Genomic DNA, 16173 nt, shown 5'->3' on the forward strand with positions numbered 1-16173 from the left:
GAATTTCCTTGTAACAATCTCCAATAGAGCACTTTGTAATATCATTGGCAAAGTCTTGGTGGCTTTGGTGCTGTGACATTATGAAAGGATCGTTGCATAAAATGTTAGAATCTAACATATTCTAATAGTGTCAAGAATGTGATATTCTTACACTAATGATAAGGATTAAGATTTGTGAAATGAGTATCGTTGGAAATGTGTTCAATTGATCTATTTCAAAAAGGACCATAGGTAAACATGGTGTGCATGCTTGGAGCATGGGACAACTGTTGTTATAATTCAAGCAGTAAGTTGATTATCCGAAACATTATACAATGGATAATGTGTAATCAATATGGTGACTAAATAAAAGGTGTTTTATTTATACTCAAAAGTTTGGGGCCATATTGGGTTCGATTATTCTTGTGTTTCACTTTGCATGTTTTGACTTCCCTGATAATAAGATTATTCAAACCATCCACAGTTGATCATATTTTGGAAGTAGGTATGAAAGAAGACTGTCATGAATCTGACTGTAGATTGCCTAAAGCATTTTAGACATAGCAAAAGTCTGTTGCAGTGTTCATGAGTGCTCCTGAAATAAGATTTGAGTATTGAATTAAACCCAGGCTCACTTGAATCACTACAAGGATTTTATCACGAGTGATTAGTGATACGATAATATCTTATATTCTTGAAACGGAGACATGTGAATTGTAGTTTGCAAGTCGGTTGCACATTCATAATGTGTAAACGCACCAGTAACTTGGTGTTATAAAACATATTGTTGTGTGTAATTTGATGAGTAAGCACAAGCGAGCATTTGAGTCGAAGTTTATCCGTTTCTTTTACCCAAAGTGGGATAAAAGTGATATTTGTGGGCCCCTCTATGATTTAGTGATGAAACCCTAAGCGCTTGGCCAAGCCTGGACTAAGTTGATGTGTTCAATTGTAGTCTGTTGTCAGTTGTCATAAATCGGAAATCGGAAAACAACACATGAACAGAGAGTATGATTGAAATCCATGTCTCAGTTCATACGATATCTAGAATGGAGGAATATATGATCCCTTATCTAAAAGGGTGCGTTACTGATAAGATCAGAGTTGATAGTGGCTTTTGAAAGCTACGATTGCTGATCAGCTTCTGAAGTCATATGCAAAATAGTTATTAGACTTATCCAAGTGGGAGACTGTTGGATTAGGTGTCTAAGCCCATAAATATTTTGGTATGTACTTGACCTGATTATGAGCATGGTCCTTTTGGGTTGCCTTCACTCATGCAACTTGATAGGATGACAAGAGTAGAGAGAGTAGAATTTACTATATGAATAATAAATTGGTACTCGAAAATGGTTTTATTAATATATTACAAATTTATTATTTAATTAATATTAATCAGAAATTAATTTAGTCTTAATTTGGTGATCAAAAGAGACTAATTAAATAAAGGGGACTGATATTGCAATTAACTGTTAGTTGCTAGTTGGGTTGATGGACTCCATAGAGTGGAGTGGACGAAATTTATGGGGAAGCCCATAAAATTTCGTCCAAAGGGCTCTAAGGAAGGAGTCCATAGGTTGCTTAAGGATTAAGTAGTCATATTAGGGTTTCCACCTAAAACCCTAGCAGCCACAAGTATAAATAGACCCCATTACTAAGGGATTTTTGGCCAATGCTTCTAAGAGACCCTAAGGGCTGAAAATCTTCCCTCTCCTAAAGTCATCTTGTTGCTTGAGTGTTTGTGACTCCATTAGAGGTGCAACACTTGAGGAACTAAGCTTTCAAGAGTCAAGATCAAGGAGGTTTGTGTTTGTTATTGCTACATAACAATCAAGGTATTGATTCTAACCCTAATCATATGTTAGTTTCAGATTTTTATGCTAGTCAATTAGGGTTTATTGCTTTGGTATTCAGTGTTGTATGTTTACTTAGAAAAACCTAGATCAAAGCAATTAGGGTTTCATGAACACCATAGGATTGATGTTATGCTCATAACCCAACATAAATAGGGATGCATGTTAAGTCATTTGGGTGTCTTTTGTATCCTTAGTAAGTAGGACGAATCTTTGTTGAATTGTACTAGTAATCTCTATTTGAGAACTTTTTGAATAAAGAATATTCTCCTCCTGCCCATGGACGTAGGTCACCTTGACCGAACCACGTAAATATTGTCCCTTTGTGTACTTTTGATTTTGTGTGTTATCTGCATTACTTCCTAACAAGGGTCATCAAAAGTTGGTAAGTAGCATCAGATTTTTTTAGTGTTGACAAGAATCGCCTGATTCCCTAACAATTGCAAATTATTGCAACTTTTTGGCTAAAGCCTTCTTTCTTCACTTTTTCACGATTTCAAACTTTGCAAGCTTTTATTGACACATAACTTATGTAACATCCCAAAATTCAAACTTTTTTAAATCAGAATATTGATCCTTGATAAAAAAAAATAGACCTCTATAAAATTAATTGAAATTAACCATGTCCCATCACATCATCATATTAAACCAATAATATCTTGAAATTGAAAAAGCATAAATATTGTTTTGAAAATAATCTCATGATTAGATAAATACTAGATAAATAGATAGATGGCATGCCCTGAAGAATGTCTAGATGTCACAATCATGTCGGCTCCTTTCCTTTCATCGCACTTTAAGGTCCTGTTATAAAACATGAAATAGCAAATGTAAGCCTAGGTCTTAGTGAGTAATCATAATACTCACCCATTATACAGTTCATATGCAATATACATAATAGCACATAAACATAATGTAATAAATCACATATTACATTTCCTATAAGTTACATGTAATAAATCACATATTACATTTCCCTCTAAGGGGCTTTTCTCTAGTTGTTTGGTCTATGACCGCCTCCCCTCGAGAGGCTTTTCATAGTCTAACATCCTAATATCACATAGTCCATCTAACAAGAGAGTTTGCAAAAACTCACATGAATAGCTGATAATATATATTCACACAAGGAGCTATGTAGCACAAAAACTTTCGTAAACCACTACACATTTATATAACCCTAATTTAGCAATTAAGTTATAAGACTTATCTTTCCTTCCTATTAGAGTCTAGATTTAATTACTCACACAATTTAGGGAAAAAGACCATTTTCCCTTCAAAGCATAATCCAAGACCTAAATCCAACATAGTTGACCTAAATTCAAACTAGTCAAAAAGCCAACGATCAATGGTCACTACTCCGCGACCCAGCTACTGATTGTGTCGCAGCCAAATCATTATAAAACATTCGTAAGACTCATTCAAATTCCACGTCGCGACCAATCCTTGGTTGCTTCGTGTTTCCTCTAAAAGAACACTTTTAATTAATTAAGCACTTAATATCTACATATCAAGGCTTAGATTTACAGATCTGATTCTCTCTTGTGACTTAATAGATAAATTTTCCAACTTCATCCATTATAATGGCTAGATCTAACAAACCTACAACCCTAACATGATTTAGTGCATTAAAACTCATAATTATGTGCATGGTTGAACAAGGATACAAGCATACACAATTTTCTTCTTCTTAAGAGCCAGAAACGTGCATTCTTGCAAGCTAAGGTTCTAGAGTTTCTCAAACTCCATGAACATCAAAGCAAAGTGACAACAAATTATCAAAAACCAAAGGAAAACCTAGATCTATGCATGGACTCCAATAAAGCAAGGATCATTGAGACTTACAACGCATAAGAAGGGCCTAGAATGTGGATTCTTAATCTGCGAATGAACACCAACACCAACTACAACACTTAGAAGCTTTCTTTGATATGACACAACACTACAAACTCTTCAATGAATAAAGGGATGCTAGGGTTCATATTGGAAGAAGGAGACTGGTGAATGGGTAAAACCCTAAAAGTTAGCACAAGGAGTTCTAGGGCTTTGGACTGTGTTGTGTTTTATTCAAAAATAGTCTAAAATAAACTACGAGTTTAGCAATGGAAGCATTAAAATTTGAATAACATTAAAACTATTTTATATCCACTAAAGATCATTTGCAAGACATGGAAAGATTAAAACAACCATAGAATGAAAAAGAACTACAACCTTTGAAGACTTTGATTTTCATGGGAGATTGGAAGTTGATGAAGTGAGGCAAAAGACTCAAAGTAGAGGCTTTCTATAAGTATCCACCAAGCAAGAGTAAGGCACCGAAGATGTTAGTCTCCACGTATAATTAGTACTTCTTAAGCCTTAAAGAGCTTATACCAAATAAGCCTTAAAAGGAAATGCAACTAAAGCACTTGATCTTCACAACAATTTTCAAGAAAGAAAAAGGGAAGGAGCTTATAAAGCTCACAGGTTTTAGACCAAAAAGAGAGAAAAAAACTAACTAGTTTGGTCCTTACTCTTCTTTATATACTTACATTCATGTTATGAAGCCCATACTTTCATAAAATGAAATCTAAGACTTCTAATCAACATGATATGTGTAAGTAAGAGTCAAACAAGCAACCAACACATACCATACATGGTAGGGACAGTTACAAGGACAAGAAGTGTCAAACACTCCATTCTAATATTTAAATGTACACTTATTTAACTGATGGACTTCTATTGGTCCAAAATAATGTACACAACCTTTTAATCATATTATATGATTATATATAACTAGTTATACTCTTTTTTTATTATTATACCTAGGGATGAGCATATGGACCGGGGAACCGGCTGGAACCGGTACCGGAACCGGAACCGGAACCTGATGGAACCGGTCGGGCCGGGACCGGGACGTTATTTTTGTGGATTTTTGGAACCGGGAACCGGTAGGAACCGGAACCGATATAACCGGAACCGGGAACCGGTAGAACCGGCAAAAACCGGAACCGTATGATGCTATTTTTCAAGGACCGGTTCCAACATTTGAAGACACGACAATAACCGGTAGGAACCGGGAACCGGTAGAACCGCCGGGCCGGTTCGGTTCTTGATTTTGGCCGAAGCCGGTTCCCGGTTCCGGTCCGGTTCCGGCCGGTTCGGTCCTTTTGCTCATCCCTAATTATACCATAAAACAATAATTTCTCAATAAAATACAAGTGTTGATAATATTTATTAGTGATCAAATTCTAATAAATAATCAATAAATGACAACTTGTTATAACATGTAACTATTTATGATCATATGTCATTATCAAATATTATTTTATAATGATTTTTGGGCATATAGATCTTTTAGACCCTAGCGGTTCCGTCGCACGGACAAATAGGCACCGCATTACTACTCATCGACGTGGTCAGTGTGGCGACTTATAAGATTTGTCGGGCGGTTTCAGTAAAAATTCCAAACCAAATACTTAGACAAATCAATAAGGTTGGCACATGCCTACAAAGTAGGCGTTACAACTTCAAACTTTCAAGAGAAATTGGGTTTGATAATCGAGTTTACTTTTGGCAGTTGGCACCAAGACGTAAATAAGAAAATGAAACATATTGCTTCATAATTCTGGAAATTTTGTTTCATGGACGACATAGACAGTTCATTGACGATTGGAGGCTTGCATTCGCTTATATTTAACCAGCAATTGTACAATACTACCGACGAGGACGTGGTAACATTTTGTATGTTGTCCATTATCTGTTATGGGTTTTCAGGTAAAGAGATATATGAAAAGGTTACAATCGGTTGGATTTCACTAGTCAGTGACTCTGGTAAATGGAATATGGTAAATGAAATAGGTATGAAATATTAACTAATGTGTAAAGTTTTTAAGAAATATACTTTATTCGTTATGTTATTTAAAAAATCTAATTTATTTCCTTATATGAAAGATAAGCTAGGGAAGGGGTTATTTATTGGCACGAAGTTACCATCAAAAGTGTTAGGTTATTAAAAATTAAATATGTACCGTACAAGGGACTCCGATCCACATTCTTATCTCCGAATTCTCATTCTAATTCCTATCTTCATCCTCATCTCTATTAGGGAATATAAATAAACCCTCATCCCCGCCACCAACGGAGACTGGGGATCCCTGTGGGGAATCGGGGATTTTTTTCTTATTTAATATGAAAAATTTTACATAAAGGAATACTCTAAATTTTAATTTTACCGGCATAAGTTTAAAGATTTTACAAAATATAAAAATATTCGTAGATTGCATAAAAAATATAAACAAATTTTCTACTAAATTTAAATAAATACATAAAAAAATCAAATAGAAAAAAAATTATCAAAGAGATATTTGAGATAAATTATATAAACCAAATAGGAAAAAAAAATTATGTACGAGTTTAAATTAGATTATATATATATATATATATATATATATATATATATATATATATATATATATATATATATATATATATATATATATATATATTATTTCAACTAAATAATTACTAATGAGTTAGGTTATTTGGATTAAGTTTTATGTATTGTAAATTGTACTATAAGTATATGTTTTGTATTATTTTTATATATTAATATATATCGGGTGCGGGTCTAGGGTCGAGGATTAAGGGTATCCCCATCCCCATCCCTACTTTTTTATTCAGGGATTCCTCATCCTCGGTCAATTTGGGGATTCACCGGTCCAAACGTGTGCAGGTTTCGGGTTCCCCATCAGGTATTGGGTTTTTTATCATCCCTATATGTACGCAACTCGTGTCGCACTTGAGGGAAATCCCATGTCCTTAAGTATAGTGTCTCTGTTTTCAGTTTTCCATTCAAGGTATGATTTTAAATAGTTTGTGATTTAAATAGTAAAATAATTTATTTACAAATATTACTTTTTTAGGTTTGGATTTGAGAAATATTTCATGGCTATCAAAAGGGATATATTATGCGTCTACTAAATCACATCTAAAAGTTACTGAAAAAATCACATAAATTGGAACCCCTAAACCAAAACTGAGACGGAAACCGATAGTATGGTTTTTAATTTTCCAAAAACCGCAAATAACCGAACCGCATCAAATTTAATACATTTAATAAATATATATAATAATTTGTATTTAGTTAATAATATATAATATGATTACTTAAGATATTGGTTTGTTGGTGTTTTGAAATTTCTTGATATGGTTTCATGGTGTTTTAACGGTTAACATAAGTTATTGAAATTTGACGTTTTTAAGATGTGAAGTGTTAAGTAATTAATTTGTTAGTTTGTTAGTGTTTTAAGTTATTATCTTATATCTTATTGATTTTTATATTGTTACAACTAATAGTCCTTAAACTCTTAAAACCGCTATATATATACTACAAACAGTTAAAAATCGCATAAAAACAATACACCAAACCATGCGGTTAAAAACTGCAACCACAACCACATAATTGCACAACTACATTAGCCGCATCATTCAACTTCAAAATTTTAATAACCACATTTGCAGTTAGCAATTCGGTTTTGGCCGCTTCGAACTGCACCATGCTTGCCCTAGTTGAGACAATATAGAGATTAGAATGAAGAAGTTCTAATAACAAACACCTCATTCGTGTAGAGATCTATGTTGATGACTTATGATTAGCATATTTCAAATGAGCATGAATCAAAAACTTAAATTCTTTTGGGGTCTTCAAGTGAAACATGTGGAAAGAGGTATTTATCTTCATGAGGAGAGATATGTTACAAAGCTTCTTACAAAATATTTTATGGAAATTTATGTCATCGTAAAGATACATGTGGCCTTAGACATAATTTGTCTTCATAGCTATTAGGAGAACCTGATGATAAAAATAACTATCATGGAATAATTGGTTTGCTCCTCTACCTTACTGCCACGCATCCATATATAATGTTTTTAACATTTTTGTGTGCTAGATTCCAAGCTAATCCGAAGATGTCTTACTAACGCATCCATATATAATGTTTTTAACATTTTTGTGTGCTAGATTCCAAGCTAATCCGAAGATGTCTTACTAAACCACAACGAAGAAAAATTTTAGGCATCTTTGAGGGACAAAAGCTTTGGGAACCTGGTACCATGTTGTTGATGACTTCAATCTGCAAGCTTCCATAGATTCAGGCCATGTAGGTGTAAACTGAGTCGAGCCAACTCGTGAGATACTCGAGAATTGAGACCGACTCGAAATTGTTTCAGCTCAATTTGAGCTGAGCTCGAGCTACTCAAGTACATTATTGAGTCGAGCTTGAGTATTGGAATACTCGGTTTGTGAAGTTCACAAGCTTAATAGATCATTGTTATATTTACACATTTACCTTTTGTTTTATTCATATTTACATATTATAAAGTGGAGTCGAGTCGAGCTAACGGGCTTAATTGCATTTCTATTGTAAGTTAATGTAATTTTATTTTCTTAGTAGTTAATCGAGTCGAGTCGAGCCGAGCTCGAAAGTGTCGATTACTTTATCGAGCTTGAATTTAAGGCTCCAGTCGAATTTCTAGGTCAAGTTATTTAGTCGAGTTTCGAGCTTAGCGTGCTCGACTCGGCTCGATTACACCCCTAGCCTAGCCTTACTGAGTTAGTTTATTTGACCTCATAAAGTTGTCTTTAACCATGTTTCTCTAAGGTGAGTTACTCTAACTTCATTCCATATAACTAGTTTAACTTTACCTATCAGAGTTAAATAAACTCTACCCCATGGTTAATAAATCCAAGCCTCAAAGGCCATGTACTTTTATGAGACCCTAAGTTCTTAAGAAACAATTAACTACGCCATTTCAAAGTTTTTATCTAAATTAACTAATTCTTCATGTCCATTTAATGTGTTATAAAGTCCTCTCGTCTAATTTGTCAATAATTTTGAAGCACGCATCATATTTTTAAAAGAAGTTTTAATTGAGAATAACATTTAACTAACAATGATGGATCTTTTCTCAAATTATAAAAGATGATTAATTATTATATATAAAATTATAATAAAAACAATAAAATTGCTAAATAGTCCCTACCAAATTAAATATTTTATGTTAAAGCTTAAAACTAAATGTGATAGAATATTTAATAATGTTAAGTGATTAGTCAATAAATGATATAGATTTTCAATTTAAATGTAGTTACGAAGTAAAACAATTTAAAGAAGTTGATTGTACAAAAGACCACCAAAAATAACACTTAACAAGTGGTTATTAAAATTTACCAAGAATTTTCTATATTCATGGAAAAGAACACTTTAATAGAGTTAAAAGTAGTATAATGACCTTTGGGGAAAAAACTTACATTGGCAATTTCTTAACATGAACTTGCAAGTGTTGCTCCCAATTTGACATACATCAAACAGAAAAACTTGGAAATCAGAAATGAGAACTTCTCACAAATTCCCTTTTGTTGAACTTGAAATCAACTCAACCGATTTCCTTCACATGCCCTTGATAATTTCTTATAAATTAATGCCTTTCTATCTTCAATTTAACAATCTTCACAAATGTATGCTTCTCACTTCTCTCTAAAAAGTTTCCCCTTACAAACATATACTTTACAAATTAACCCTTCAACTATACAATAAATACAAATTTAGCCCTCAAGCTTTCATCTTTACATATTTGCCCTCATACTTTCATAGATTACCACTTCAGTCCCTCAACAACCAACATGTTCAAAACAATATACTTACAAAAAAAAATTTATAAAGTTGCCATGTCATGCCACCAAAATCCCCTATCTTAGTTACTACTTCTAACACCTAATGATGTATTTTCTACATAACTTGACATAATTCTAACAATCATACACACACAATACCACACACTTCACTTTCATATACATCAAATCGCAAAAACAAACTTTTCTTGATCATATCATCACAAACAATAAAATTGCAATTTTTTTTATATCCAATCATTTTAAATCAATAAAATATATATATTGTTTTAAGAGTAAAAAAAGAAGTGGTCATATTCAAGTAAGTTTTGCAAACTAAAAACGGATCATGAATGCTCAAAAATTTCTTGATATAAATTCAAAGATAGCAAAACTTGTCATTTGAATGTCAACTTACTTAAAGGAATCAAAATTGTACACCAAAGTGACGACATGTTCTATTTTTGCTCATTGAACAAAGCAAAACAGATAATAAAAAAAACCACCATACAACCAATCCAAACCATCCATTTTGAGTAATAGAAAAAGATCATGAGACAAAAAGTCTTAATGATGCCAAATTGTGTGATTGTAGCCCTTGTGTTATGAACAGATTTTCATCTTATTTTTGCTTCTGGATTGAAATTTCTTTTTCGTGCCCAAAACCCTCTGGTAGAAATTAACCTAAAAAAACATTAAAAAATGGGAAATGTAGCATAAGATAGTATATGCCAAATAATGTGATGTTTCTTTTTTACTTAATGAGCTTAATGTGTTGAGTTGAGCACATAATCTTTCAAGCTATACATGTTTTTTTCTCTTCATACTTAATCTTGATAGAATGACTTAATGAGTTAAGTCAAAAAAAACATGGCTTAATGTATTAAGACACTAACCCTTTCCCTATTTACCCTTGTGTTTAGTGACGAGCGAACTAAAATGAAGTAAGTAACTTAAACACGAAGGGTATAATTGTAAAAAAGACTAACCTTTCAACGGGTGTTATCATTTTGATTCTGAGCATTATCATCTTTAGAATCAATGCAAGGAGTGAGAGGAGGGAAAGAAGGAACAGCTTTCAAAATAAACTTCCTCCCACTTTTCAAAGAAGTTGAACCAAGTTCATGCAACCGAATCCTAGGTGGAGAAACTCGTTTCTTATTTGGGGAACGTACTTTGACCTTGTTGACTTCATTAAAAGATTCTTTAAGAATCTTGGGTGTGTCATCATCAATGATGTCATACGGTTTTGTCCCACCAAAGAGGGTCCCACGGAAACACATGGAGGAAGAAGAAAACAATGGAGGCCCGGGTGAGGGTGAGAATTCATCTGTGAATTCAAGATTTGGGTTTTGGTATGATTCGGTTTCTTGATCTAAAGGGATCATTTCAAGATTCTTGTCAAAGGTGGAATCTTTAGGGGTAGTTATGTAATTTGGTGGAGGGTAGAAAGTGGATTCGGATTCTGGTGAGGGGGAGGGGAGGTATCTTCCGGAAAAAATACGAGTTTTTGATGGATCTTTTCCATGGCTAAAAAAAAATTGAGAAAGATCAAGTTAGAACTAAATGCAAGAAATAACTAAATAGAAAGAAAGTAAAATGTGGAATGTTATATATATATATATATATATATATATATATATATATATATATATATATATATATATATATATATAATACACAAAAATAAATGAAAATATGTTGCTATTTCTTGCATTTAGCCTTTAAAATTTAAAAGTATGTGTTATGAAATTGAGTAAAACATCTTACTTGGAATGCTGAAATGATGGTGTTTGGGGAGTCAAATTGTGAGGCTTATTATAGAATTCAGGAAGAGAGGATTTTGTTGACATGGTGGGACCCACTTTGAGCGTGTCATCAAATGAATCGATTAACTTCTCGTTAATGACTTCGATGCCCATTTCTCTATTCATGCCACTTCCTGAAACGCATGTCATAAATTTTTATGATGATACGATAAATATTAGTTTCTTTAAAATACCAAATTCTATAAAAGTATAAAATACCATGAAGAAGAAGAAGAAGAAATTGTTTATCCGAATATTAAATACTTGAAAGATTAAATCAATAACTGGTGAAAGTACGTTGTGTTTTTTTATAACTTATACTGATATGAAAACCAGATAATGCAGAATAATGGTTTTTTTCTACAAGGTTAGATATAGTTTAATGGTTAAATTCAAGCTAGGAAATCAAATACCTTACTGGTTATATATATTAATAACCTGATGAAAGTAGGGTATGTTTTTTCTGGATTATGTTCCTAAAATTTTCTTGAATTATTTATTTATCAGTAAAAGTTTATATGAGATTATCAATGATAAATCCAAAAGACTATATTCCACATGTCTCATTTCAATCACACTTCATGATTTAACAAAAAACACAACTCAAATTCGATGTGACATTTTCCACTTTTTGGCCATAAATAAATATTTATTACCTTTTTTCGCGCCATAAATATTTTGACAACCTTCACAACGACATCCATCCGAGCATCCAACATTAGACTATTCCAAAAAAAAAAATCCAATTACTCCAATAAAAAACAAATAAAAAAGCATAATATTAACAAAGAACATACCTGATAACACTCACAGTACTTTTTCAAACACATTGACTTTTTGCAATTACAACCCCTTTTGTGTCTTCCTGCAAGTGGAGTCATTTGTTCCTCATCCTCCTACAAACAATCACTAATATTATAATAATTTATAAATTGAAATAAATGAATATTGTAGATTATTTAATATCGATAAAGAAAAAATGTAACGATGTTTGAGTAAAGAATTGTAAGTATGTGAATAGCATGTGTAAGGAAAATACAATGCGTCTGCTAAGACTCGATTCAATTACTTGACCATTTTTGCTTGGGGTAAATTGGTAATTTTGGATTTTTGGTGAAGAAAATGGATACATACCAGAATTTTGTTTTTTGGAGGAACGATTTTAGGAGCAAATGCAAGCGGATTTCTTGATTCGATTAGTTGTCTTGTTTCAAGAACAGTTTCTTCGTATTCAGGTCTGTTGAAACACCCTTGACAAGAACAAGGACCCGCGCAATAGATTCCAGCTGCAAAGCAGTCGCAGTAACTGCATGGAATTTTGTTATTCCGCAAGGGTATTTACGTCTTTTCACAAACGTCGGTAATGTTAGATTGACTTACAGTTTCAAGCACTTGCTCTTCTTACAATTGCAGCGTTTGCAACCATCGCCATTGCTCTCTGTCTTCTTTCTGAAAACGAAGATGAAATTAGTGTATAAACGAGTCGATGAAAGTATGAAGAATTACCTTTTCTTTTTGGGATTTGGTCTCTCGGTTTGAACCTGATCAAACTTTTCTTGATGTTCGACTATCTTCGCAGATTTTGCATTACTAAAAGATGGATGAGTTTCATGCATAAATTCCTCACTTTTAGCCAAAACATTTCCATCTAAATCTGAATTAGATGAAATAGAAGGGCAATGCATGTCATTTTGCATCAAAGAACTTTTCTCTAGGGCATTTGAATAGCTACCCTTGGTTGATTTAATGCTTATATTCCCAAAAGGCCTAGCATTAACAATGCTATTTAAATGCAAGCCAATACCCGAGGGCTTTGAAACATTTAGATTAACATTCATGGTATTTTGAATATTGTCACAAGAAGATTCTACAGCTTCTGATTCGGTGGCATTAATTGAATTTGAACCAGGGGTATTTTCGACAATTTTTCCTTGAGACATCTCGAATTGAAGGCGTCTTCTCTTGCCAAGTTGACTTTGACCAACCTACAAAGAAAGTAGCAATTATCGTATAAGATATATGGGATAATGACACTAAATGATTGTTTTGGAATTTTGTATTCTTTTATTCCATAAAAAATTGTATTACTTTTGTTGAACAATTCTATTAGAAACAATATCACTAGAACTTGTTTACTAAAACTATTTCAACATTAAAACAAAACTGAAACTTGTTTACTAAAATGCATATTCTATAACTTGCCACAATGTAACACAAAGACATAATCAAAACTTTAACTTTGGAGTTCGAAAATTGTTCTAAAAAGTTAACCAAGAATACTACTCTAACTTAACACCTAAAAGTATAAAAAAGAATGTATAAGAATGTCACAACACTACACTCACTAGAAAGAAAACATTATGCCATGTGACTTATAAATAATTCATTGTTTTGAATATTATCTTTAGAAATGCATAATGCATTCTTGGAATCAAGTTGATATGATGACTATAATGAGGCTCATTATTGATCTATGTATCAATAAGCTTATTATTACTATGAATGAGTTTTGTTGACATAATAAATTCGTGGCCAATTGTTCATAAACAATAGCTGGTTTAATCTTATACAAGTGTACAACAATGAGTAAATTAAGTGGCTTTTTGAGGATCGATATTTCCCAAAACATGGTTCAAGTTACATGAGTGACTCTCAAACAATGTGTATGAATCAATAAACCATGAGTATCAAAAAAGAAAAAAAAAATCTACCTGGGAATGTTGTTCCATCATAGTTGAAATAGGCTGGTTGCCAAAAACAGGCTGCATATGCTGAGTCAATCATCAAGAAAAAGTTCATGAGTCATCAATGCAATGCAAATGCTATAAATATATTATACATATACAGTCATACAGATTAATGTTGTCTTAATGAAGCAAAAGGGAACAAAACGTATGCAATATGAAAACCTACCTGAGCAACTCGTTGGTCATATTTTTCTAGAGATATATTGTTCACCAAGGCATTCGATGATTGAAAGCTCCTATTTTTCCCATCATTTTCAATAGGCTGAGGACAAGATGGTAAATTTCCTACATGGTCCTCTTTTGCTTGCTCAACAAATGTAGGTGATGCCACCTCATCACTTCCCTTATCATCATCTTCATTGTTAAAGGTTTCCATAGGTCCCTTTGTGTTTGTTGAATCAGCCACTTTGGGAGGGGCATATTCAGAATTATTCATATTTGAATTTGTCAAGGGTGTAAGAGGACATGAGGACCTGAAGATAGTTAGAACATGTAATTATTATTAAAATGAAAGAAATGTGTAGGAAATATAGATACCCAAATGATATTAAACCTTTTTAAATCAGTAGAGTGTTGATGTGCATGGATTCGAGGTGATGTGAATACAAGAGGAGGAGAATTAAGCCCAGAAAAAACTTGTGTAACTGATGTCGCCTTAACAGGCTTTATAGGTGAGAGGTTGTTGATGTAATTAAAGATAGGAGAATCCTGAAACATGCAGAACAAAAATATATTATCAAAAACTAAGGAGAGTTACACAGATTGTGATTTACAATTGCCATTTGTCTAAATATCAATTGAACCAGTGGCTTCTAGACTCAACTTTCATATAGTAACATTATGTAATTCTCGAATACCCATTTCAGAAATGCAAGCAAATCAAATAAAACAGAACACCAAAGATGGAGTAGCATAACTGTACACACATGTATCTCAGAAATGTACGAAGGAATTAAACAAAACCCATCAAAATCAATTACTCTAAAGTCCAATTTACACCACAAACTCATACCTAAATCTAAAAGATCAATTTATGCGATATGACAGTTACCTATAGATTGAGAGACTCAAATTCCAAATTCAACCTGCTTCAGAAGCAACCTAAACTAATACGTAAAACCCATTAAGCACTAGAAACAACCAACAGACTTTGCACACGATTGAACCAAAAAAAAAACGTATTTCGTCTCGGAATTGAGATGAAAAACAAAATGCAGATTATCGGAATAGATAATTAGAAATGAGATTTTGTTATCTTTACTTGGAAAGCAGCAGATTGTGGTGAGGTGGTGGAGGCGATGATTGATATGGTTGATTTATTTGGTTTTTCAGGTGATCCCATTTCGTGAAAAAACCCTAACCCTCATATACTCTCTATGCATCCTCTCACTCTATTTCATTTCCCCTGAAATTCTTTTAAACGCTGTGGGGTAAAAATTAAAAATGGTTTTTCCCTCTTAATCTTGGTGAAACCGAATTATAATATCACATTAAAATGAAGGAATAAATTTCGTTTTTTTACCTAATTAAATTCAGAAAGTAAATTAAAATGAGAGAAATGTGGATGAAAAAAGGGGCGGGATTTTGAAAGATCATTCTTGGGCGGGAAGGTTATTATTAGGGTAACTATTACATTGACTTTTGGCCCAAGGAACATTTAAGCCCACTCTTGCTATATATAGTTACTCTATCATCTTCTCTATACTAATAAAAGAGTAATAAAAGAGTAGTTCTTTTGTCATGTGTAATCATATTAGACATTTTAATTAATGTGTTGCTACTTGTCAATCTATTAGTTTTCCATTTTAAATTTATTAGACCTCCTCATTAATGTGATTCTATTTTAAATTTTAAATTTTAAATTATTGTTTTCATTAATTCACAAATAAAAAATATCTAATATATATTAAAAATTAATTTAATATATTTATTTGAATCAATGATTATAATTTCACATAACTAATAAAAAAATATCTCTTAAATTAATAATTTATTTAAAATAACTTATTAATAACTTTGAGTTTTTACTATAAAAGTTTGATTAAATTTATAACCGTGGTTCCCACGGGTTATAAACTAGTTTTTATTATAAACCGGTTTAAAAGACATCATCAATTTTTTTATAAGCATTTCCAATG

At 32.5% G+C, this 16173-nt stretch overlaps 1 protein-coding gene across 3 annotated transcripts; it reads right to left on the reverse strand.

The window, feature by feature from the left end:
* Positions 1–9824: 9824 nt before the first annotated feature.
* On the reverse strand, positions 9825–15581 carry LOC111908034 (CRC domain-containing protein TSO1). 3 transcript variants are annotated; one of them, XM_023903849.3, is made up of 12 exons: positions 15297–15581; positions 14589–14743; positions 14202–14508; positions 14000–14059; positions 12795–13273; positions 12669–12737; positions 12423–12594; positions 12086–12184; positions 11945–12011; positions 11251–11422; positions 10470–11010; positions 9825–10164 (listed from the first exon to the last, which is right to left on the reverse strand). In XM_023903849.3, the coding sequence occupies exons 1-11, from the start codon at positions 15375–15377 to the stop codon at positions 10473–10475; spliced, it is 2199 nt and encodes a 732-aa protein (XP_023759617.1). In that variant the 5' UTR covers positions 15378–15581; the 3' UTR covers positions 9825–10164; positions 10470–10472. The 3 variants fall into 3 exon arrangements, with proteins under 3 accessions (XP_023759617.1, XP_023759618.1, XP_023759619.1); XM_023903850.3 differs by lacking the exon at positions 15297–15581 and adding an exon at positions 15087–15271; XM_023903851.3 differs by lacking the exon at positions 14589–14743 and having other exon boundaries at positions 15297–15448.
* Between the last annotated feature and the right edge of the window lie 592 nt (positions 15582–16173).

The sequence above is a fragment of the Lactuca sativa genome, chromosome 5 (assembly GCF_002870075.4).
Source record: "Lactuca sativa cultivar Salinas chromosome 5, Lsat_Salinas_v11, whole genome shotgun sequence".
Lineage (NCBI taxonomy): Eukaryota > Viridiplantae > Streptophyta > Magnoliopsida > Asterales > Asteraceae > Lactuca > Lactuca sativa.